Below are 24,903 nucleotides of genomic sequence, written 5' to 3' on the forward strand. Positions count from 1 at the left end.
ACGAACGAGGAATTATTCTTATTTTTAATTTTTTTTTTTTTTTTTTTTTTTTTTTAAGAGAAACAAAGATTCGTACTGTTTGTTACTAAGGTTTAAGACTAGACGACGAGTTAATTTTAACGAAGAAAGCACGATACATCGATAGGTATCGAGATCACATAGGCAAGAAGATGTACTTTTAAATAAACCGATCCGCTTGAATTGTGCAAGAGACACGAGCGAGCGCAAAACCGTATCTCGTTCACTGACATTTCGATCGCCGCGAGTGCTATTTTTAAATCCACCGCCTCCGCGTTCCCGATTGTCCACTCGTCAGACTTGCAAATATTCATTTACTTGTTTCTCGTCGATTAACGAATAAAATGCCAACCGATCGAGCAAAGAATTACAGTTACATGTAACAACGAGAAAGAAATAAAACTGCGTCACGTCGTGATAATTGAAAGGTAAACGAGGTCGGTAGTAAGATCGAGAGACACGGGAAATCGCGTAAGTTGTACGTAGCTTAGCTTCGGACGAGTTGACGTTAAAAAGAAAAGAATCTCGAGTGGTTCCTCGTTCGTTGACGCTTCGTTCACTCTGAGAATCGTGTAACGTAACGTTCGCAGATTTTACGTACAATTCGTGTTCGATCGCCGACTGAAAATAAGTAAACGTGATATTTTCCATTCGATCCAATACGCAATCGAGATCGATAACAATTTGTTTGTCGCATATCTTTGTTTTCCATTCGAAGCGAATATCTGCGATTTTATTATTCCTAAGAATATTCCGCAAACTCTTGCAAATTTATTTTAAAACGCCAACTCCATTTCTTCGAATCGCTTTAATTTTTTTCTTCTTCTTCTTTCTTTTTTTTTTCTTTTTTTTTTACAAATTTTACGCTTTTCTGTAATTTTGTAATCGCCACCGTAAGTCGATCGAGCATACTTTTCTTAACGCGACGTCGTTTCAACTTTTCGCTTGAACGTCGTTTCATTCAATTAACGGGACGAAATTTGTGCATCAAGGGAAAAGGATAGGAAAGGTGCAGCACGAGAAAAGTGAAAACGGAAGCTTGATCGAGTTGGAGGCGTGAAACGAAGGGACATCGACTTTAGTTCGCAATCGAGACAGCATCGCAGGACTTTGTACCTGCTGTCGTTAGTGATTACGAGAATTATTTCGCGAGTGCGCTACAAAATGCGTCGCCGCAAAGTCGGCATCGGGACGCTTGCGTCTCTTCTCCGATGCAACGAGCATATCGAGCATGGCCGTAGGTCGAAGGGCAGCTAACTAATCATTTCAAACGTTCGCGTGGTCGACTCAATTAAGTTCGTCCAAGGAGCACGCATCGTGGTTCGTATATGAACTTTTTCTTTTCAAATAAAGAGACGCGACGTTCTTCTCTTGGAAAAATCGATCTTTCGATAGCTACAAAATCATTGTGCTACCTTTAGAAGCGCATTCGATCAGTCGTGGTTCCGTTGAATCGATGCACGCGAATTCATTTGCATGTCATCGCTGGAGATCGCAATTTTTCTTCTTTTTTAATCCGGTGAAACAGATATTGCCGCTTCCTTTCGATCATTTTTCACTGTAACGTACTTTTCTATTGTTTCTACGAGAGCTTGTTAAATTCGTCGTAGAATAAGGCAAATTTATATTATAAAGAATTTATATTATATTTGATATTTCATTTTTTTTTTTCTTAAAGAGGGAAGAATTAGCGGATGACGTAAGATAAGGTAAATTTGTATCGTGAAATAAGAAAATTAAAAAATTTAATTTTTTTCCGGTTTTTTTTTTTTTTGTTTTTGGAAGAGGATCGGTGATAGACGCATGTTATAGCGCGAGTTTCAGTTATCTTTGTATCATTTCAGTTATATTGAAGCAGAACACGCTGGTGTGCCAGTTCGCGTCTCCATTGGATGTTGATACTCATAATAAACCCGAGGTACGTTTAGTTATCACTTAAACGATAAGAGTTCGATGCTTGTCGAGCATTTTTCTTACGGCGATCTTGCACAGAGTGTCTCAAAGTGGAATCGAACAATTTTTGTTTATTGTCTCGACTACTTGAAAGAACAAAAGAACCGTCGTTATCTTCTTTGAAGCTGGACGTTGAAGACGATGGCCTTATATAAAAACGAGCGTGTCCTGCAAACCAAACAGCAGCTCTCTGTTTAAAAGTAGAGACTGTCAAACAATCCACTTAAAATAGATCGCAATTGAGTGTAGGAATCAGCGGTATATTCGAAAAGTGCTTTGTAAATGCAGGGTAATGGATCGTTTAAACGACGTCTGTTAAACTTCCTGGTTACAGAGAATTATTTTTGTAATTGCGTTAAAAATAACTGGACGACGTTGAAAGATCGATAGAGAAAGAGAGAGAGAGAGAGAGAGAGAGAGAGAGAGAGAGAGTCACCAACGTTAGAGCGCACACTGTAAAAACGCCAATTGCTTTCTTATGTTCTTTAATTTATGCGAAATTAATTTTGAGACACCCTGTATTTTGTAATGAAAGAACACGATCGATAGCCGTTGTAAAGTTTTGCAACTCGATAACGACGTACATAAATTTAAAAGATGTGTTTCTTATCAGGCGGTTGTCTTAGAGGGCAAATACTGGAAGCGAAAACTTGCTGCTGTTACTGCGGAGTACAAGAAATGGCGTATGTTCTATCGGAACAAAATCCTTGGCTGGACGAACAAGGATGGCACCGAGATGGTATTCCTCGATCCACGAGACACAAATTTTCTACGATTAAATTTGCATGAAACTGAGAATTAAATATAGGCGTATTGCTATTGCATTTGCCTCGATTAATTTTTCAAATTTCAAGCAAATGTATTTTTCAATTAGGTCGAGTTTCAAAACGTAGTTCTGTTTCCCTTAGTTTCCTTATCGTGAAATATACTTTAGCTTGCAACGATCAAAACGTTAAATACATTTGAATTTGACAAAATTTCTAAGAACCACTGGTATTTCTTATTCATAGTAGAAAATGACGGTATCGTTTCAGATGGAATCGATGGACGTGTTAGATTGGGGCAATGGATTGGGGATCTCGGGCAACTATGGAGCAGGTACAGGCAGCACACACGGTGGGACCAGTGGGACTCCAGGAGGAGAGAGTATGATGGTTGATGAAGATTACATGGAGCTCATGACTGATACGTTATTTTCGACAATCAGTTCAAATCAACCAATATACTTTCCCGATCCGAGAGAAATTGGTAATTCGCTGAAAAATAAAATTATATAAAATGAAAATTAGTGCAAGACCGATAAGGATAGCGGAGATGATAAGAGAATAATACTTGTGTCGATAATTAGAGCGTTGTAATAGGAAGAAGGAACGACAAAAGTCGAAAGAAACAACGCGAACAGTCTAATTGATGTAGATGTATCGAAACAGATGACACGATAAACTTTATTTTATACGGTTGCTTGTAATTGTAGCGCGTGGAGCTAGTCTGGCGGATTTTATACAACCCAGCTTGGGACCGCTCCAGCCAAATTTAGATGATTTTATGGACACTCTTGAACCGTTGCAAGGTATTCGATCAACATGAAATTCACTATATTGTAGGTATGGAAGATAATGAATCAATAATATTCATAAATCGTAATCTTTTAGAATTTTTAAATTCAAAGTTGCCCCCTGTCCCGGAAGAGGACGACATGTTTCGAAATAGTACCTTGAACACGAACTATCCTGATCTCGACTTAATGACGCCTATGAATCAGATAAACGAGCTGAGCCAAGAATCAGCAGCGAAGAACGAGCAAGCTTCACAGCAGCCAGCGTTAGCACAGAACGAACAAGGAGGTACTATACAGAATCTGCAATACACTGCAAAAATATATACTCAACCTCAGCCAGAGCCAACGAATGCGTTCAGGAATAATATGTGAGCATCGATCGTTCATTACTTAGAATGTTTTACAATGAAATTCTATTTTAACTTTTACATGCACGTTATAGAACTCTGAGTGAGAATTATAGTACCATACAACAAAGTTATGAACCCGCTGCAACCAGTCAACCTGTCAGGGAAAAAAGTCGACCAAGTAGAGTTTCTTCGAGGAATAGTCGAGTGATCCAGCAACCTCAACAACAACGGACGTCAACGTATCAACGAACAGCGCAACAACAAAATTCAGCGTACCAACAACAACAAGCTTCGCAGCAACAACCTTACGCCATGGAAATCCAATCCGTTCAACTAACACCGGTTCAAAATCAAGTGCAGATGCCAGCGTTGAACGACCAGTCTGCTCATGCGAATCAAATCCCGCCTATCGCTGCTCATGTTCAAAATCTGGTGACGGTACAGCAAACATTTGGACAAACGAATTCTACAGTGTCGACGCAACACAGAAGCATCAGGCCTCTACCACCGGTCGCGCCGATCTCATCAAAACCGTACAAAGTCGTTCAACCGCAACAGTGTTATAAGTTTCCCACACTTCCGCAAAACTTTAATGCGCAGCAATGCAAATTCAACACTAATAATTTCAAGGTATTTATTTCACAGATACGACGTGATATGTCTTGTTTCATTGAAACGTGGTGTTCGATTTGAATAATGCATTAACGAGGCGGGAGACTGTGATTAGCAATAGAAACAGATTATCGTGATATTTTTCAGACACACCCACCACAACAAGTCGTATCGGTTTCCACGGAGCAACCGTCGCAATCACCGATACTGTTACAGTGCAGACCCTCCGGTTTGGATCTCACCACGCCGACCGTACAACCTACGAAATTGTTACCGCAACCTGCCGCGTCCAATTCGGAGAAAGAGGAAGTTTTTGCCGTACCCAAGGTTCATACACAAGCTACAATAATACCATATGAAATATAAATCAATTTTTTCTATTCCCTTCTATGATACACGAAGCATAGGAAGTTGAAGAAATTTATAATGAAATCACGAAAATGTTTTCTGTTTCAGTATCAGATGAAAGCAAGGAATAGGTCTCGAAGTAGTTCGTCCTTAACCGCATCAAGAATCCATCCGCCACCATTAGTATCAGCGGCGAGCGATCCCGCTCTAAATCTAAATAACAATGTTTTGCTCGCACAGTTACTCACGAATAGTATGTATTTTAAGAAACGTAATCTTTGTACGGCTTTTCTCTATATTTTATAAATCATTTAATGGCGACATGACGCACAAATTATCGAGAAATCGATCACACGGTATTATATATTTTGTCGATAAAGAATATTATGAGAGCTTCAATATCGTTACATAGACACATCTGGTGTACACACAATGAATATGACGGCTGATAATGTAATGCCGACAGTGACCCAAACAACTACTACTATGAAACACATCTTACCTATGTTTCCACCTTCAGCTTCGCCTACGCAGGTAACAACTACCCACCATATTACCACGCCGGTCACTGTCCAAACTATGCAAACATCTACGATCCAAGCGCAACCGCAACAACAGGTATATTTTTTATTGCATCTTATTTCGAAATCAAAAGTTATTTAAATCAGTGTCATTCAAGAAGAGGGTACTCTCTAATATTCATAAAATTGACCCAACGTTTTTACGCTATAATAGCATACGTAGTAGATGAAACTCTTTAGTTTGAACCACGAGGACTTAAATAATAAGTCACATAAAGATATTATATTACGTAACATTAATACCAACGATAATAAATCTTCAGCTTGTATAATATTATATGACGTGTTCAACTGTATGTTGCATATTAGGCAATGCAACAGACTACTTGCAGCCAACAAATGCTATTAAATACAAACACCCAAGCGCATCAGTCACAAAATAGTCCCGGGTCACCAAAGGATAGTTCTAACGCACACAGTCCTCAAGGGTTAAACCTCAGTCCTTTGCACAGTCCGATGAGTATAGGAAGCCCATTGTCACCGAGTAGAGGTTACGTAAAAGGTGAATCAGAACGGGGACAATACAAAGAACAAAGACGAGTCGGGCACATTCATGCGGAACAAAAACGTAGATATAATATTAAAAATGGATTTGACATGCTGCACAGTTTGATACCGCAGCTTAATCAAAATCCGAACACGAAGATGAGCAAAGCCGCTATGCTGCAAAAAGGAGCAGATTATATCAGGCAGTTAAGGGCGGAGAGGAATCAGTTGAAGGAGGAGATGGATACTTTAAGACATCAAATCGAGTGCCTTAATACGTCTATTAGGTAATAAGGAAATTAAAAAAGACAACAGTTAACATTATTTCTTTTAAATTCTTATATAAAACTTATATATTGAACACTTTGTTACAGTAATTGTCAATCCATGCTTCCTGCAACGGGTGCTCCAATTTCTAGACACAGAACTAGTAAAATGAAGGAGATGTTCGACGAGTATGTACGCACGCGTACACGGGAGAATTGGAAATTTTGGATCGTATCCTTCTTAAAACACTTTTTATGTTTTTTTTTTTCTCTGTTCTCGTTCGTGAATATATGTTATACATTTCCTTAGAAAATGATTAGTTCAGTGTATTGCTTGAGCCTCTAATGATTTCTTTCAATACCTCGGTATCCACCGCGAGTATCGAAGATCTATACAGAAGTACAATATTGTGGGTCGAGCAACATTGCTCACTCGTTGATCTCAGACCAGGTTTGTATCTTTTACGAGAAAACATTAGTAGTGGTATAATAAAGTATTAATATTAATAAGTTACATTTATAAATGCACAGAATTATTAGTCATTAATCATTTTTAATTATTAATCATTCCTTGTCTTCGACTGTAGCCGTTCTGAACTCCCTAAGATATCTGTGTACTGCCACTGATATTCTATCAGATCCTGGTCGTCTGCCCGAAGAAGCACTCGCAGCAGTTAATCGCACGGAACGGCGACGATCAACTCAGTGACCAATTATAATATGCGAATAAGTCGCGAAACGTGATTTGCTTAGACCTTCGAAAGAACGTGCGAAAGAAAAGCAGTTACCGTAGCAGTAAGCCAATTTAGGAGAGAAACTTACGTGAAAATTCTTAAGACGATTCTTTTTTACAGTAGTAGACCTTCAGATTTCCTTTTGCAACGATTGCGGTTGAGAATGGAAAGAACTTAAAGTGCAATTTTTCCCTATCCTTCTCAAAATTGTGACCACGAAATTTAATAATTAACTGTTAAAAGAGTATACGAAGATGTACATGAATTTACTCGCAAACATTTAACAAAATATATATTATGATATACAGACTGTTACAAATTTGGAACACGTTGAGATTTGAACATCCTTTTTTTTATAGCGGTTATCGCAATTGTTCATATGTTCGCATAAAATATTATAAAAAATGAGAAAGGACATTCGTATTTATTAGGTAATTATATTATATGCGTTACGTTTATGTTCACTCAGCATTAAGAAAAGAATTATATATAACTTTACATTTTCATAAATTGCGATAACAAATTTTTGCGATAAATTCCTTTCTTTTTTCTTCTCGATGCTTCATTAAATTCATTGTAATACTTGATCATACATACATGAAAAAAAAGGAAGGAAAAATGTGTAGAGCAAACCATTCCATTATATTTTTACTATGCTTGTTTTTATCTAAATACGTCGTTTATGACAGTGATAAAGAAAAGGAAATCATTATCTTTGGAAATTATTCTCTTTCTTTTTAGATATCGTTTCTTACTATTTTTAAGATAAATATATTCGTAAAACTATATTGCGGACTTAATTATATGTTACACTGTTGGTATATTTTTATAATAGTTGAAATATAAATAACTTTCGTCAAAAAATCGTTTACTTTTAGAAAGTCTTTTGTTAAGATCGACGAATAAAGAATCATTTATAATTAACGTCAAGTAATTAATTACATTTTTTTATGTTACTTGAAAATATATACTTGAGTATACCTAGATGAAATCGGTGCCATGAAATTATAACAAGAGACTGGAGTAAGAAACATAAATTGTTGAAAATATCTGATTAATCTTTTAGCGTGAAAACTGCAGTTTAAAACTAAATATTTCCAAGTTCGATCTTGTATTCTACGATGAATAATACAGCTGTTGATACTTGCATAGTAATACCTTTGAAAGGATAAAAAGTTTATATTGCAGATAATTAAACGCATTCGAAGTAAAAAAATGGGTTGCTCACAAATTACAAGATTATTATATACTATTAATGTTATTAAATATGAAGTTTTTAATACGAAATTTCATGTGATAATGTACAAATCATTTATAAAAGAATTGAACCATTAGAGCTTAAGCTATAAAAGACTTCTGCATATTGTAATATTGTTAGCTTTAATATCAATTGTATATAGCAAAATGTTGTAAGCGGTGAACAATCTTTAAGAACTTCTAAGGTTGTTTTAATGATTGTAGAAGTATAAATTTTACATTTTGCAAATACCTGTTCAATTAATTTTTACAATATGCAGTTGTTTTTTATTTAACTTTACATTGTGTATGTATAAGTGATAAATAATATAAAGAAATCAACAAAGGGGGATGTTTTTTGTACAATATGTATCATATAATCTTATAAAAATCCATGTATTGTTATTCTGATGATTACCTTAAAAGAAATTAAATTTTACTTTTTCTCTCTCCTATGAGCTTAACATTAAATATTATTAATTTTTTATTCATGTTTTTTTTATTTCTAACATTTTATTTAAAAAGAAGCATTTTATTATGTAAATTCTTTTCTGGATATTAGTCTGATATCCAGCATTAAGTTTCATTCAAATGTCCATCAAGTGTATTATGTATTAAGGGATTATTACTAAAAACTTAAGTTGGACATTGATTATATAAAAAAATATAGTTCTTTTCATTGATCGTATTATTCTTGAAATCTTTTAATAATTAAAGAGGGAATCAAAACTTATATTATTGATGCCCACGTGGAACATTCGTCACAAACTAGATACAAGGATATCTTATTGTTCTCAGACAGAGGAAAAAAGCTAGGTGTTTTTTTACATCGCGCAGAATGGTTATTCACACAGTTATTAATACGATATCCTACTTCCTTTACGCTGATACAATTATTCAATGCAAAATCACAAGATATACAAGTTACATTATTTTGTTTCTGTGTTAAATTAGATCTCTGACATATAGGACAAATAACTTCTTTGTCTTGTTCATCTGCAGTGAGAGCTAGAATTTCAATTTCTTCTTGTGTCATTTTTTCATATTCTTGTAATATCCACTGTTCTATAAATAACAGATAAACATTATAACTTGCTATATAGAGTAACAATTAAAGCTATTAATTTCACCTTCTTCACTGAGTATTTCATTTTCTAATTCTTCTTCTTGATTAAGCAATTCATTAAGAAATGATGTATTGTCAAAAAAAGCTGGATCAAGATCTCTAGTTACGAGATTATTAAATTCTTTACGTACGATTTCAGTCAACGTATCTTGTACATCTCTCGAATTACTTTCCAAACCAAATCTACGTTTATTAAATAATTGTCCACGTTTCTCTCTCATTCTTTCTCGACATCTCTAAAATTAAATTTTATTGCACTGATAAATTTTTGTTGGAATACGACACAATTGACAAAGCATTATATTGGATTACATATGAATTTTATTAATCTTAAATTTACAAAATTACAAATTCGAGAATATCAGATGGCTAACCTCTCGCAACACCTCTTGCAATTTCGGAGAACTGTGTCTAAGTTTATTAGCACTGTTCCTAATTTTTAATTTTATACTCATGGTTGGACTTCGATTCTCCATGTCTTTCTTATATAATTAGATACTATTTTATAGTGAAATTATACGAAAACAGACAATACAAAACAACACAGAGTAGATTGACGTTTACAAAATCGCTACTACTCTCAATGAAGCATGATAAAAAGTTCATTCGAGTGCTACGCATGCGCAGATGAAAATTCTATTTAAATATAAATTTGGATTGCAGAATTAATTATTATCAGGATAAAACAAAAAAGAGTTAAAATGTTTTCATAACTTCCAAAACGAGAGTTACTCGTTTCAACCAAAACAAAAAATTCTTCATAGCTTGGAAACTATTAATTTTTCGACCCATGTTTATTAGGATTTTTTTCATAATTTAGTAAGTACTATCTATCCTAAAAATCATAAACTCTTTTTTTCACCCTGTATATCCCTTACAATTAAATGTTTATAACATATTTATGTATACGTTTACATAATTATGTAAACGTTCAATTAATGCGAAAATTATATTACAGAGAAAATGAAGGTAGACAATTTTTAAACGACAATGATTGATAATTTATTGTAATATCCAATGACGAAAGTGGAATACAATTTTACCAGCCAGGCTTTCTATCCGAAATTGAAGTCATTTTCCATTGATATTAATTTAAAAAATCATGAGCCAACAGTATATGAAATAATTATTCCAATTAGAGTAAGGTCGCATAATATAAAACAATGACTCTCGATTAGTTATTACAATGTGTCATTTAAGTTATGCTAAAAAAAATATAATTCTTGTTACCAGTGACAATAATTCACCCATATAAGTAAAATATCATTTCGCAATCCTTATGCCTAAGAATATATATATATATATATTTATGTATATCTTAAACATTTATGCATCGTATACATACATATAAAGGGTATTTCGCGAGTAACTTTACAAGTTAGTCTGACACGACTTATATTCTGTTTCTGAAAATAAATAACATTCTCAACATTCGTAAAACAATCTCTAAAATTTTGTCCGTATTGAACTAATAATGCAAAAAACGATCGAGATCTACGAACCTAGAATAAATCTATCTTCATAACACCTTTCTGTTACAACTTCTAACAATTCGTCGACAATCCAGAAAGTTATATATTTCTGAAACACCCTATATATACATATACACAGTTATATGTACATACGTATATATACATATACACGATCACTCTGTTACAGATGTACACTTGTACACCTATACGGTATATCCATATACAGAACTATATTCATATCTCTTTACAATAATATAAACAGTCGATACTTCGGTTGAAATATTAATTGATTTTCTCCAGTTGCGATGAATAGAGCACTGAATAATATACGTGAATTTCTTATTAATGTCAGGAATAGATCAATGGCAGATCTTCGACCAATTACATACTAATATTACTGAGACAATCAAGGAACAATGATGGCACAACAAAGAGTCTCATTAATTATTCTTCTATTGATCTAATCTTGTCAGATATCAAACCATTCGTTTAAAGAAAATTTTAAAAAAGTAGGATTCATTATCTAATATGAGATTCAACGAATCGACTTGTATCACTTTCATTTTAAGTATCATTGCTTGTATCAATCCACTGATTTTTCCTCCAACGCAGATTAGCTATCGTATTAATTAATTGTAACAGTAGATCAAGCGACGTAATACTTGGACTAGTTATCGATTACAAAATTAAATATTTTTCGACTGAAACCGGACACGATAATTAATCATCTAATTACAAATATTTAAGCGCACAATCTTTGAGAACATATTCGGTAACTGACGTCTACGATCTTCGTCATCGAGCTATGTGATTCTCGTCGAAGAAACTATTATACTTTTATTATTATCTGGGGACGATACTTTCGTTGACGAAGCACGTAGCACTATTTGATAAATCAATATTTGCGTACAGCCTAAACATTTTTATCCATGAACATTTTACAGCGATGCTTATTTATATACACTTTGACGTATTTACATATATCGCTGTCTACAACGATATGGAACTATAGCAATTAAGAGGGAAGTGTCTTTGTACCAACGTTTATCGGAGGACATACTCTATTCGTACTCTCGATACTTTTCGATAGACAACATACAAAACGTGTTTGTGTTTTTTTTATTTTTTCATGTTTTTCATGTTTGCTTTTTTAATATATTCTGCAATCGATTGCAAAATATATTAAATGCATTTTCTTCCCTTCCGTTCTTACAAATCGATATGAATAGTTGAAAATAACATAGCACCGAAGGAACTTGGGCGCAACATTACGCGTGTATTACTATATCTGGCAACTCTTGGCAATGATTAGAGTTTCTATAATAACAGGGTAACCTTACAAGCTAATTTACTCCTAACGGTTAGAGATACGATCAATGTCAGTTTTCTTCCGATAACAACGAAGAAGATTCAAGTAACAATTTCAACCAATCTTGATCTGTCTTCTGCTTTTTTTTTTTCATTTTATACCTTACGAGTTACGATTAGAGCAATGATATTAATTTCAACTAGGTAAAACATGATTGTATATACATATAATTGGCGGATACATTTCTGAGACTCGATCGAAGACCAACGAATAAAATTCGCGAAACAGCTTAAAATAAAACGGTGGAAAGAAACGTTGAAAGAAGACAGCGCTTTTTTTTCTCTAGGAAACCGCTTTCCTCCGAAGTGAGGATCTACATTCTTTTAGGAACTAGACTCGATTCGTGTCTCTTCGAACTACGTTATCAAAAATTTTGATCGTGCTCGATCGTATTTTGCAGAAGATGTCGGTGCCAGTTTCGCATGGAAAGATTGCTAGAAAAAAATTCTAATAGTAAACCGGTAAAAAAAATCAATCGCATCGCGTTTGAAAATGGTAGATGATACAATAACGATTAAAAGGGACAAAAAGACAAAGTCCTCGTACCTTCAAACCATATTTTTTCTCGATTAGAAAGTTCCTCCTTCGTACAGGATGTGGAGAAGTCTATACAGTTTGTATCGCGCTTTATACAACATAGATTCATCGTATCGAGTAGCGTTTTCAAAATTTACAATAGGTATACAGAGAGGATATAAAAAGGCGGAGTAACAAAGTAGAATTATCTTCTTTAGATTGTTGAGCACGTGTCGGTCGAAATATACGAGGACTTCCTCTCCGAACTATCCTCGTACAGTTTGACAGTTAAATGTAGATATACACATGTAGACCTAATGCCGGGTTTCGAAGAACGACCGGCAGCGTGCGAATCGTCAGAGTTTCTCTGGTGCAGTAGATCTGGTTGACGCAGTCTGCGATGAAATTGAAGGCCCAACGCTCGTTGATCGTTCCAATGGATATATCCCTTTACCTGGAGTTGGTTGCGATACTGCACGCTTTGCCAACCTAAAAGAGCTATCATTTGTTACTGATTAGTAAATGGTACATGATAAAATGTCGTCAAACAAATGTAAGATCTATATAGGCAATATGCCTAGGGTTAATTAATTTCAGGCGTTTATTTGGTACACTGATCAAATTTTTAGAATAAAAGATTGCAAAATTTTTCAAAAAAGAGACAAAATTTACGTACATAACAGCAAAATTATTTTGATCAGCGTGATTCCTTCAATACCTTACGATATTAAAGAGAGATAAAAACACCATAAGTTAGAAATGGAATAAGCGTCAAACGAGTTCAATTCGCTATAAGTTGCAGGGTTCATGAGTCATGCCTAAAGAATCAACAGTTATTTTTTACTTATAAAAGTTCCTCAACGAATCGTGTTAAGTCACGATGTTAATTAAAGTTCTATAATATGATGTTTCTATTAACGTTCTTCTCATCGATTCTACATAATTATATTCTCTTCTGTTCTTATTAAACGTTACTATTTATACGTATAGCTGGATTCGCTACCGTCTAAGAGACTAAAACTAATGTACGTATATAAAAGTCATGGTGAGAAATCTCTTGAACCGCAGCATAATCGCAAAAAACATACTGCACCGATTAGTCAAGATCGTCGATCATGGAAGCAGATGAGGACATGGATTAGCAGCGTAGTAGAGTTAGCGGTGTGTTTAGATATTCATACTGAAAGCGTGATATAAATGTAACAGTTCCATGAATAAGAAGCATTAGTGAGTGATCGAATGACGATGAGGACGAACAGCTATCCCGTCTGCAATGACAATGATGCAGATAGTGGATTAATCGCTCATTCCTTAAATGAACAAATAAATACACGTGTCTAAACGCATCATCCATTGTGGACATGATTCTTTGTATCAGTTGTAACGGTGTATTACCACCGTTTAACATTTAATTAACATTATAATGTTAATCATATATATTGTAATATAATAAATTATTACAAGTCGTTAGAAATATCCTTGAATAAGTTATTCCACAATGGTAGTTACTTTAATACAGAGATGGCACAACAAAAAAGATTATGAAGTAGAAAGAATCAGTTCAGTTTAATCTTCTAAGGGGATTAGCAGGATTAGAACCGACTGGCTTCGAGCACGTAAAAAGTGGTATTAATCGTTGCAGGTTCTGCATATCCGCTCCATTTGCGAGGGTTAAATACACAGCTAAAAATGAGAATTGAATATATCATGTCATAAAGCATATTTAAGAAACATTTGTAAAACGCGTGACTCTCTATTTAGTAATACACCGTATGTCCGTGAGTTGTGGTATTTTTTTAAGACGGCATTCACATATAATAGTCGTGCATCGTGTCAGAGCTTTAGTTCTATCACATGTTCAATCGTGCTGTTCATCTCTTGTACAAGCAAGATTATAGCCTGATCAACCAGCAAATGGGAACACACGATACGTTCTAGAAGTATGGCATCAAAAATATAAATGCTACCAAAGATAATGCACTAAATTTGAAATTATTCGTATAATTCGCTAAGTTAAACAAATGGTTTAACTGTAAAAGAATTTTCCAAATTTTAAATAGTGGATAAGAAATCTACAAAAATAAAGGATTACTTGAAAGTAATTTTGCTAGCGATTAAAATTAAATATAAATTTTTGTAAATATAGAGTATCTGCATAATTAATATTATAATTCGTGCGTCATCTGTGGTGGATCTAGCTTGATGTTCATTGTAACACAGACATTCACCTAACAAATTTCAAGCGGTAAGGGGCTCTAGTTTACCTTGGTCGCTAAAGTGAGATCAGACCATTTTCAGGAGTTAACGAAAAAACTTTTTAATTCTGTGTACATCTAGACACTCATAGTTGATTAACCACAAATTCTGGACATGTGTATGGTTGATAGATAAAACATTAAGTTTGAGCGTAGAATGGTAGCGGCTCTTGCCGAGAGTACGAGATATCAACTACGCCGCGTAACGTATCTTCATAACAGGTACCTGTAATTAAGAAACTGATAAGCTTTAGACACCGTTCAAACCTTTTAACTAGCAGCTAAAACAGAAATCTTGGAGATGTATTAAAAGTTACAGGGACAAATTGTCCGTCGCTCCAACATTAAGAAACGAGAATTTTCGTTGCTCCAATAGGTACAAAGTACCATTATTAGTGATTTAAAGTTGGAATAAAATTCATCAAAAGATATAATCTTTCCCTTTGCAAATTCAAGACCAATATAATACAAGAAGGAGAAGAAATACAAGTAAAAGGAAAATTAAAAGTGATAGATATTAGTGACGAAGTACTGTACAGAAGTGCAAAAACGGTTAAATTATTAATGTGAACTAGAAAAATATCTTTTGTGCTGAAATTAAGTTGAGAGCAAATCGCATATATGCAAAGCAGAGTATTTATGATGATTCCTGTACACAAACATACGATATAGACTAATGAATTCCTAATATTACTGATGATGAACAAAAGTGAAACTTTTAAAACTGTTTTTTGGTCTATATCGTTTGTTGAAATTCTCACGGATTATGCCGTATCAAGACTATTAAGATTATTCTATGTATGTACCTTGTTTTCGTAGTTACGATTGTTTTATAGGGAAATCTCTCGATATAAATTGGGGTTTTAGTAAACATTGATGGGTGCGATTTAAAAACGAAGATCGCACGCGTCATTGATCGCCTCTGAAACAACTACCTTTGCTTAAAATTTCATACTGATCACAGTATGTAGAGCTATAAAAATACAGCATTATCTATATACAGACGATAGAGTTCTTATTATTCTCCGAAATGCCTTACGCCCATTCTGCATTCTTCTCTCTAAGGGACAACATTTATACACTTCCACCATTCTGCAGCAACCAAAACATCTGAACGTCGAGGATAGCAAGGGTTGTAAGAATTATTACCTTAAAAATTCCCACATCACGGCGAAGTGTAAGCAATCGAACACAGTATTCACATCAAATTATTTCCATCACGGAATAGATAGCTTACCTTCTTCGTCGTAGAGAAGCATTTTGTCCGGGTAAACCGAACTGACCTCTTGGGATCACCATACGTGCATTACCCTGAGCAGGTCTCGAGCCTCCGTGCGCCTGTAGCATACTCAAATGAGCAGCATATCCATCATGAAGTATCGTTGCCAAGGAGTGGTACTTCTTTGATACTTTCCCAATGATGAATATTTGATTTTGTTTAAGGTTAATTGCGGTGTAAACACTGATATCCTTACTACTGCCGTATGCGTAATGAATTATTACACCGTGTTCCTGAATAGAAAAGAGTATCGTTCTAATATCGTTGCGAACAATATCGAATTATTCGAATATCGATTTCAAGTAATTAATCACCTGTATGAGTTTATGTAAGTACGCAGCTTTATGACCAAGTGGATCTGTCGAAAGACCATCTGCAAAGGACACAAGACCATGAGGGAAGTTGTGTTGAGACAACCAGGAAACGACTTTCTGCTGTTGCATATCAGGTCTTGCAGTAATATATATGATTAAATATCCCAGTTCTTGCCAATGCCTAATCAGAACCATAATCGTATCAACCATCGGGCCAAGAATTAGACGTACAAGCAGATGTGTATGACTTAAAATATACCTGACGACATCAACAGCTCCAGCTCTAACTTTCGGATCTTTCCCGCTAACGGACATACTCGCAGTAAACGAACCATCTATACTAAATACCACGCACTCTGTTTTTGGTGGAATCACAGCCAAGAAAAAGTCTACGGATGTATGATCACCCCTGAGAGCCAAAAATTATATTTTAGATATATTCTGATAAAATTTTTTAAATTATGGTTGACTAATATTACCTAACAATCATTTTAACTGGGTAAAGTCCATGTTCCAATGCTTTATCATCGGGTATTTTATATGTTATTCTACCATTTTTATCAGTTACTTCAGTTGATAAATGCGTCCATTCTCCTGCTGGAGCATCTTTCATAATGTGAATGTCCACTTTCTCGCCTGTGAGGATTAATCATATTAATTGAAATCACTTGAAAAATATGTATGTAATACTAGCACGTATGCACATTATATTTGACATACCTGTCAAAGCAATAACATCAATTGGACCGTACATAAATCTAGCAATCAGGATTTGTGGTGCTCCTTCTTTAACAATTACGTCATTTGCTCTATGATTGGCAGCGACATTCTGAAGCAGCAAATGAAAAATCAAACATTCGTATTAATAATTCCTTCGTTATCTCAAATTACCTTAAGTTTAACAGAAGTACGTTTCTTATTCCACTTTTCTCTAGGTTGACCTGGACGGAAACAAGATAATTCTTTCTCCTCGTTTGTGAGTAATGACAAATCAAATCTGCCTAACTGTCGCAGGATAAATGCAATAACATCAAGTGACTCCCAATAGCTAGCGTGAAAAATTTGAGGTAAAGAGTTCGTGGGAAAGTTTGCTAAACCCTCTGGGCAGTAGAGAGCATAATCTAATCTCTTTGTACCCCACCATTTTTGCGTTACTACAATAAATTGTCGCAAGTAAGCGTAATATGTCAATATTCTTTATTATCGTTAACATGATTAATTCTTTACTTACAATTAGATACTACTTTTAGAGGAACATTTTCAACCACACCAGACATTGTACTATGAATCGATATATCGGACAGCCGTCTTAAATGGGACATTGACATATTTGGGATATTCAATCCATCCGTAAACAATTGTGGATTCGTCTGGATAGCTTCCACTGAAAATATTAAACGATTTGTAATAATTATAAGCTACACAAAATTACATCTAAGACGTATAATACATACACAAATGATAAGGCTGTCCGTTTCCTAATGGATACTTTTGATATCGAGCCACGTTCACGGGTGGAAGAAGAGAAAACCTTGCAGAAATCAGTGGTTCTAATCTAGCGGCTACGGGTTCAGTAGGATGGAATAAATTATACACCTGATTCACCAACGGTCTTCTTATATTACTAGTTTTATCCGAGGAAATTTTTCTATACGCCAATACCAGAGCAAGTGGACTACCAAACATAAAAAACTCTCCTACTTCGAAATCCAATTTACAATGTGAGGGGGTATCACTAAAAAAATAACATATGTTAATTTCCCAATATCACAACATACGTATGTACATGTATATGGATACGAATTGAACTATAATTCTTCACCTTATACTAGAAGATTTCCTTCTAGGAGAAGGTGCAGTCAGGTGTTTGCCATCTTCGGCATTCGTGCTATTTTCAATGCCCTGATTATCCAAAATATTGTTCTCGCTATTATGTCTAGAGTGAGCTGATCTACACAAAGCGTCATATGTTAAAATCGCTCCTACTGAATCCCCAATAAGGCAAATTTGCCCCGTGAAACCTCGACCCTCGTCGCTTCTGATAAAGTCGTGATAAACTTGGTTTGCTCCAGCTATAACTCGTGATACGGTGTCCTGATATTCAGGAGTTGAACTAGCGAGCAAAGGTATAGCGCCGATAGGAATAGTATCGTGTGTCACTTGAGGAGCATCCATAGACGAGGGTGACACATCAAAACTATAAGGACTTAAGCTGAAATAACATGTGTCGAATAGATGGAGATTTTACAGAGAGATAAAGATAGTGATAAGGCATAGATAAAAGTAAATTTCTAATCTAATCACGTCGCTTTTACCTCGATAAAATACCAAGACCTTCGGTACAAATAGGTGGGCAAGAAACAAATTTAATGGCCACATGTCCAACCATACTGGGATAGTGTTGTCTCATGACTGACTCAAAGGCTCCTTTGAAAGTTGTAATGTCCGATTTTTTCGCCGTCAAGTCAACGTTAGCATCTAAAAGATATTCTTTTGTGAGTAGTGATTCACAATTAGTGGTTCGCTTTTATGAATTAGTGATGAATTTAAGCGATTATTTATGGCATTTACCTAGTACACTGCCAGCATGCATCACAATAAGAAGGACAGTAGTTTTGCATGGTTGATGAGTTGGCGAATGTTGAGGTGAAGCCGGATACGAGGCATCGATGCTGGCTGACGTAGAGATTTGTAACCTTTTACTGCTACGTTCACTAGCCATACGTTGCAGGTACGAAGGTGAAAATATCGTGTCGTCTATAAATAAATATTGAAATAAATTTTAGTAATAACCAGGAAAAGGACAAGCATTTAGATTATCAATCATTACTTACCTTCTTTGTTTACCATGGTAGGCGAAGTGAACGTATTGTCCTCCTCTTCTGCTAGAAGATCCAAAGAACTCCATTTAGATAATGAAGTGCTATCTCCAAAGCCCTCTGTATAATCAGAAATTTTAACATTGCTTATGCATCGTGCCTTTTTAAGCATCTCTGACTCGTGTTAAGGCAGGAATAGAATATTATTAATCAGGAGTGTTTCCCTTTTTCGGATTAAACGTCACAAGGTACAAAGCGGTAGTAGAAATATGTTAGAAATATGAAGGTATTACTATTTATTTTATTTAATACAATCATTTCACAATGATATTTATTGTTATCATTTGAAAAAGTTTAACAATAAAAAAGCATTTATTTTTGTAATCTACATGGCCATGCTGTTTCATGCTGTGATAAACTGCTTCTTGAGAACCTCCATGCTCGATGTTATGTATGACGATCTGTATGTTATGCAATTAGTCAGAGTTTCTTGTAAGTGTAAATCTCCGTAAGCAACAAGTACATCTTGTTTCGGTCTACAAAGGCATGAATGCAATTACGCAATGTTCCTAAACTTATGTCGAGAGTACCAACACTAGTATCAATGTTGCGATCTTTTATCCGATCATTTATTACGTTTCCGAAAAAACATATTCGAATGTCTGTAGTTCTAAGAATTTAACACTATCTACGTGTCCTACCTTCGCGTATAATAGGTATAATGAACCCAGCTGCAGTGTGGAATGCGACATAAAAGAACAGAGAGGGTACACATATAAAAAAACAGAAAATGTTATTACCAATCATCATGCTGTATTTTCTACTTTGCAAAATGCGAATTTCTACCAGACACACTTCTATTTATTTTTAACAAGTTTCTTATTTGTTTATCTAATCTGTTTTTAACAAAAGAAAACATACAAAAACAGTGTCTAAAGAAATTCGCCAAAGCGTCTATTTCATGGTTTAGTTATCAGCCAAATGATAGTATTACGAATATGTAAATTTTTAGAAAGATTATTTACATGCTGCACGAAAAGAAGTCGATCTTTTACCTTGACAGTCAAAAAACTCATCTTCGCTACCAGATTCGGATTCTCTTACGATACTTTCCATGCGCCAATTCGCTATCTGCATATCGAAACTTTTGTTCGAACACGGCGAACTCATCTTGTTTTTCTTCCATCCCTTTTTAGCATCTGCTTTCTCTTCAGTAGGAGCATTTCTGGAACAAATTTCATCGCATTAAATAAACCGTAAACGAAAGGAGGAAAGCTATACATATAAATAAACTACTTCCTGATTTTACTTCTATTTTTACCTAAGGTCGGGTACTTCGGTCGGTGAATCTTCGGGGCTAACGTCACCCTCTGAACTACCAGCTGTGTTAGGTATATCGGTCGATTTTCTGGCACTTGGGGGACTTTGAGGATCTTCGTTTTTCTCGATGCTCCCAAGAGTGGCAGCCAATGTCGTAGCAACGTTCGACTCTTGAGGAGTCATTGTCGTGTTTGAAACAGCCCTGTCTTGATTGTCGTTTGTTGCTTCCCCATCGCCTTCTGCATTAGCCATTCTCTTCTGCAACGCCAATTGCGTTTGTCGTTCAATTTTCCGAATATCTTCCATGGTCAAACCATTCCATTCGTCTTGCCAGGCCCAGGCTTGTCTGTGAGCTCTAACCATCGTTTTTCTCAAGGCTGAAATCGTTTCATCGTCACATCTCACGGTATATAGAATTTTAGAAGTTGGACATTAAGAAACAAACAGGGAAACGGTTGTGCTCATATACGATATACTGACCTACATCGTGTATGAACTTTTCTAATTTTGTTTGCACACCCCAATATCGGAACTCCACACGGCATAATTTGTACGCGCACATTAAAGACTTTCCGGATGGAGTCGGTTGTTGTTTCCCCTAAACGACAAGACAGTTTTAATGCATCAGTATTGATCGCTTTAAGCAAAAATTAGTGAAAAGAAACGGATACGGGAAGATAGATCTGTACTTTTACGTCAGCCCAGTATTCCTCTAGCCATGATTCTGTGAGAGGTCCTCGACCGGTCTTTTGGGACACGTATAATTTAGGATCCTCGTCTTTCACGTAATCACCCGTGTATTGATCTTTTACGATATCAATTACGTCTGAAATTTAATCATGTAATCGATGGATCTCGATATCTTAATAGAAAATGACTTGACCTGCCTTCTTCAAACTTCATAGAGATAAATACATACCTACGATTCTATTTCTCAAATCGCTACCACTTAGCTTGAAGACATTTTCTTGGTAACCATTGTCGGGAAAATAGTACGTTTCTATTTCGATAGAAAACTTTTCAACGAAGGGGCAAGTGTAACGGGTCTTCGTATAGGGGTAAGCATTCCATGCTTCTTCTTTGGCGATCAACGCGGATCTGGGCAGCAAACTTTTGAACCATTCTGGAAGATGACTACCCACGTGATAAATCTTATGGGTATATTGTCCGTTTCCACCTGGACCATCGCTATAAGGCTCGTTCTCTATAATCTCTACACCGCTGCCTGCTCCTTGACTTTCTTCTCTAGATTTTTTCTACAAGAAATACATTGGAAAAATAAACTTCACGTTTATTGTTCACTCTTTAATTGCCTCCAGTCCCTATAGGAATCTACAGGAGTTATGGGAAATAAGGAGTAACGAAGGGTTAATTGTAACGCAATATATTGCAATGTAATGTTAAATTACCGCTATCATGTAAAGCTGAGCAATTCTATACTCCTCGACGGTGAGAGGCAGCGGTATTCGATATTCTTTTATCAACATCTTGCCGCTTTTGTTTATCCTCGATCCACTCTCACGAAAAACAGAGATCGTTCGAAGGCTGTTGCTTCCTCTTTATCTCTCAACCTCATGATATCATCGGCGCAAATCTTAAAAATAAAAGAAATAAAGAAAAGAAACGTTAAGCGTTATATCGAACGTTGTGTTCTATTTTCGCTCAGGACGTTGCAAAAAGAAGTTCATCGTAATCGAGATATCCCTTGAGTGCGGCGATCAATATTTCTCGATACGCCTTCCAGCAGGTCCAACAGATCAACTTTTATCAGCGTAAACGGTTCTTTTTATCTATCGTCATCGATCTATCAGTTATACCTGGCCGAAAAACCAACAACATAAGTGAAACGCGTAAATTCAATCGTATATTCCGTGGAACATTAGAAATAGAGACCTTCGCGAACATCGACTGCTTGTTTCTCTCGGTCTATAATTGAAGCACGTCAAATGCTGAATCGTTGTGTTTGCACGCCGCGTTTTCACGCAAATCTGCTCTACAGAGTATTTAATAGTGATTAATAATCATTACACCGCGGATATTTATGCAAATTCATATCTTTATAAATATAATTCAAATATGAGATCCGAGTAGATAATTATCTTACTTATGCAATACTATACTGAATACTATATTCTACGTTCATTTGTATATTTCTGCATACTCAATACTATTTTGTACCTTCAAATTTTCCATAACTGCATAGAGATTGACACATTAATAATAATCACCGAACGTTATAAATATGTGTCACCGATATCGATACTGATTGTACCTCTTTAAATGGTTAGCTACTGCAACCCCTTTGGAAAGTGTGTACCTAAAATATGTCGCAAAAAGTAAGCGACGACGAGTATACTCGTCGAACACAGAGCATGTGTTGCTGTTGTAATGTAGAATTAAGTTGTAATGAAATGACTGTTTTATTTTTTTTAAATAACATAAAATATTACCATTTCTTCATGACTAGTATACTTGTAAAAAAACTGCTAACTGGTTAAAATGATTGTAGGTGTAACTTTTCACTAAGGTGAAGTGTATAGGGACTATAGTAATTTATTCAGCGTTTATTTGTAAAATAGAACAAAAATTAGATATAATATAGTGATCTTTGGCTTGAATGGCTTACGTTACGTTTCACACGCAATTGTAGACGATTTATGAATAGTGTACGTTATCGAATAATTCTGATTCTCTGGAAAGGTACGTATATCTTGAGACAATGGAGGGACAATAAACAAAATGTTGCGTAAAACGTTTATTTATACTCACCTGTACCGTAGTACTCAAACGTATCCTAAATTAAACTTTATAGCGGGAAAAAATCATACTACCATTCTGTGAAAATCGTACTGATAAGAAATGATGGTTCGTCGTGATCTATATTTCATACATTACATAATTATATACAAACGTTGGAACAACACAAGTCATAAATTAAACGTGATAGATCTAAGAGTGGAATTTCTTACTTGAAAAATAAAGCGTAATATACAGCGTTGAATCTCTAAAGTTGCAAGCATATCGGATAAAGTGCCAATAATAGGATTATAAATACCTACTTATTTCTAATTTTACCGCTAACACAGAGCGTTACTTCGTTTGATTAATATCTCATTCGGAATACAATAATCTAATGTAATTGATACCTTAGCATCGTTTGAGAATAGTTTCATTCTCGATAGTTCGTTGTAATACCCGCGATCTTGCGACTATGATTGGACACGATAACCTGTCAGTTACGACCAATCGTTTTCAACGGGCTCAGCTGACAGATCCTTAACAGTTGACAGTACTCAACAGCTTGAGGGAGCGAGCGCGTAAACACGTATGAAATTCGATGTTGCATCGACGTACAGTAAAGTGCCTTGCTAACAGACCATAAGTCGAAACCAAGTTGATAATTTGTCTAACTACAAAGAAACAATTTTCTCCGAATATAGAATGAATATAAAAATAGAAAGTAAGATATCAACAAATTCTGAAGACGGTAGTCTTTTTCTATACACATACAAATTTCATAGCTTGAGAAAGGATACTTGAAATAAATGAGAATAGCGACAGTCAGTTAATAAGACAGAGTTCTGGTCAGTTAACGAGACATTACTGTACTTACGGGCAAAAGGTTTCCTTAACCTTGAATAACGTGGAAATAGGGCAAATATGTAAGCGAAACGAAACGATATCGCTGGACTCGCTCGCTCTTACTAGTGCACGGTATGTAGGTACATACTTTTCGCGCCACACCTTCCGGACCAGATGATAAATCGCGGAAAGCTGCGATATCCGCGACACGATACAGCTTGATCGACTGAAGACCGGCAACCGACTGAGTCGATAACGCTGCTAATCAAGCAGATACTTGTCCCGAATGATACTATTGTTATTCAACGTTAAAGTTCCACCCAGATAAAACGTATATCCACCTCCCTTATAAAATATATATTTACGAATTCATTTTCGCCCGGACAGTTCACTGTCACATAATTTAAATTCCAGACGAAGCTCACCTAAGAGACACGAGAGGCATAGTACATAATACACGCGTGCAAACGAGCACTTGTTTCTTCTAACAAGTAACATAGAAGACGTACATTTCACAAGATGAATACAGGACGTAGATAGATTTGTTTCAGCAAAATCGTTAAGTACATACACTGAAAAAAGATTAAGGAGATTGAGGATTTATCCAAGGATCGTGTAGGATAAACGCGAGCCGAAAATGTGACGATGTTACATGGGCAACGCGCGGCTACTGACTGACGGAGAGGAGGTCGCTCCGATTGGCGGGCCC

The 24,903-nt window shown here is 35.5% G+C and overlaps 3 protein-coding genes across 28 annotated transcripts in view; 1 reads left to right on the top strand and 2 right to left on the bottom strand.

The window, feature by feature from the left end:
- Positions 1-8,122, top strand: part of LOC100741019 (carbohydrate-responsive element-binding protein) — a 25,459-nt gene extending 17,337 nt beyond the window's left edge. For 5 of the 13 annotated variants that reach the window (XM_024367562.1, XM_033320657.1, XM_024367569.2 and 2 more), the window contains 13 exons: positions 1,863-1,936; positions 2,585-2,710; positions 2,985-3,219; positions 3,446-3,541; positions 3,624-3,897; positions 3,972-4,509; positions 4,639-4,818; positions 4,948-5,092; positions 5,252-5,457; positions 5,730-6,193; positions 6,281-6,404; positions 6,494-6,623; positions 6,760-8,122. In XM_024367562.1, coding sequence (XP_024223330.1) covers positions 1,863-1,936; positions 2,585-2,710; positions 2,985-3,219; positions 3,446-3,541; positions 3,624-3,897; positions 3,972-4,509; positions 4,639-4,818; positions 4,948-5,092; positions 5,252-5,457; positions 5,730-6,193; positions 6,281-6,404; positions 6,494-6,623; positions 6,760-6,881 — 2,714 coding nt within the window. In that variant the 3' untranslated portion in view covers positions 6,882-8,122. Of the gene's footprint in view, positions 1-1,010; positions 1,339-1,842; positions 1,937-2,584; positions 2,711-2,984; positions 3,220-3,445; positions 3,542-3,623; positions 3,898-3,971; positions 4,510-4,638; positions 4,819-4,947; positions 5,093-5,251; positions 5,458-5,729; positions 6,194-6,280; positions 6,405-6,493; positions 6,624-6,759 lie in introns of all 13 variants that reach the window. The other 8 variants (XM_024367566.1, XM_024367564.2, XM_024367565.2 and 5 more) reach the window with 5 other exon arrangements.
- A 513-nt stretch (positions 8,123-8,635) lies between these two features.
- On the bottom strand, positions 8,636-9,868 carry LOC100741141 (RPA-interacting protein). Its single transcript, XM_003489449.3, has 3 exons — positions 9,643-9,868; positions 9,273-9,504; positions 8,636-9,207 (listed from the first exon to the last, which is right to left on the bottom strand). The coding sequence occupies exons 1-3, from the start codon at positions 9,742-9,744 to the stop codon at positions 8,873-8,875; spliced, it is 669 nt and encodes a 222-aa protein (XP_003489497.1). The 5' UTR covers positions 9,745-9,868; the 3' UTR covers positions 8,636-8,872.
- A 377-nt stretch (positions 9,869-10,245) lies between these two features.
- LOC100747645 (protein retinal degeneration B) lies at positions 10,246-24,888 on the bottom strand. 14 transcript variants are annotated; one of them, XM_024367561.2, is made up of 23 exons: positions 24,620-24,859; positions 24,226-24,539; positions 23,759-24,022; positions 22,022-22,206; positions 21,532-21,868; positions 21,302-21,438; positions 21,093-21,210; positions 20,614-20,989; positions 20,348-20,517; positions 19,994-20,023; positions 19,308-19,412; positions 19,045-19,230; positions 18,789-18,951; positions 18,296-18,685; positions 17,928-18,208; positions 17,705-17,857; positions 17,365-17,627; positions 17,194-17,302; positions 16,953-17,109; positions 16,733-16,882; positions 16,474-16,654; positions 16,118-16,392; positions 10,246-13,114 (listed from the first exon to the last, which is right to left on the bottom strand). In XM_024367561.2, exons 4-23 carry the CDS (start codon positions 22,097-22,099, stop codon positions 12,982-12,984), a joined length of 3,792 nt encoding a protein of 1,263 aa, XP_024223329.1. In that variant the 5' UTR covers positions 22,100-22,206; positions 23,759-24,022; positions 24,226-24,539; positions 24,620-24,859; the 3' UTR covers positions 10,246-12,981. The 14 variants fall into 14 exon arrangements, 12 of the variants coding, with proteins under 12 accessions (XP_024223329.1, XP_012240901.1, XP_012240900.1 ...); XM_024367553.2 differs by lacking the exon at positions 19,994-20,023 and having other exon boundaries at positions 12,982-13,123; positions 24,620-24,875; XM_012385478.3 differs by lacking the exons at positions 23,759-24,022; positions 24,226-24,539 and having other exon boundaries at positions 10,246-13,123; positions 19,308-19,355; positions 24,620-24,888.
- Positions 24,889-24,903: the final 15 nt, after the last annotated feature.

This window comes from Bombus impatiens, unplaced genomic scaffold (genome assembly GCF_000188095.3).
Source record: "Bombus impatiens unplaced genomic scaffold, BIMP_2.2 scf_0321, whole genome shotgun sequence".
Classification (NCBI taxonomy): Eukaryota; Metazoa; Arthropoda; class Insecta; order Hymenoptera; family Apidae; genus Bombus; species Bombus impatiens.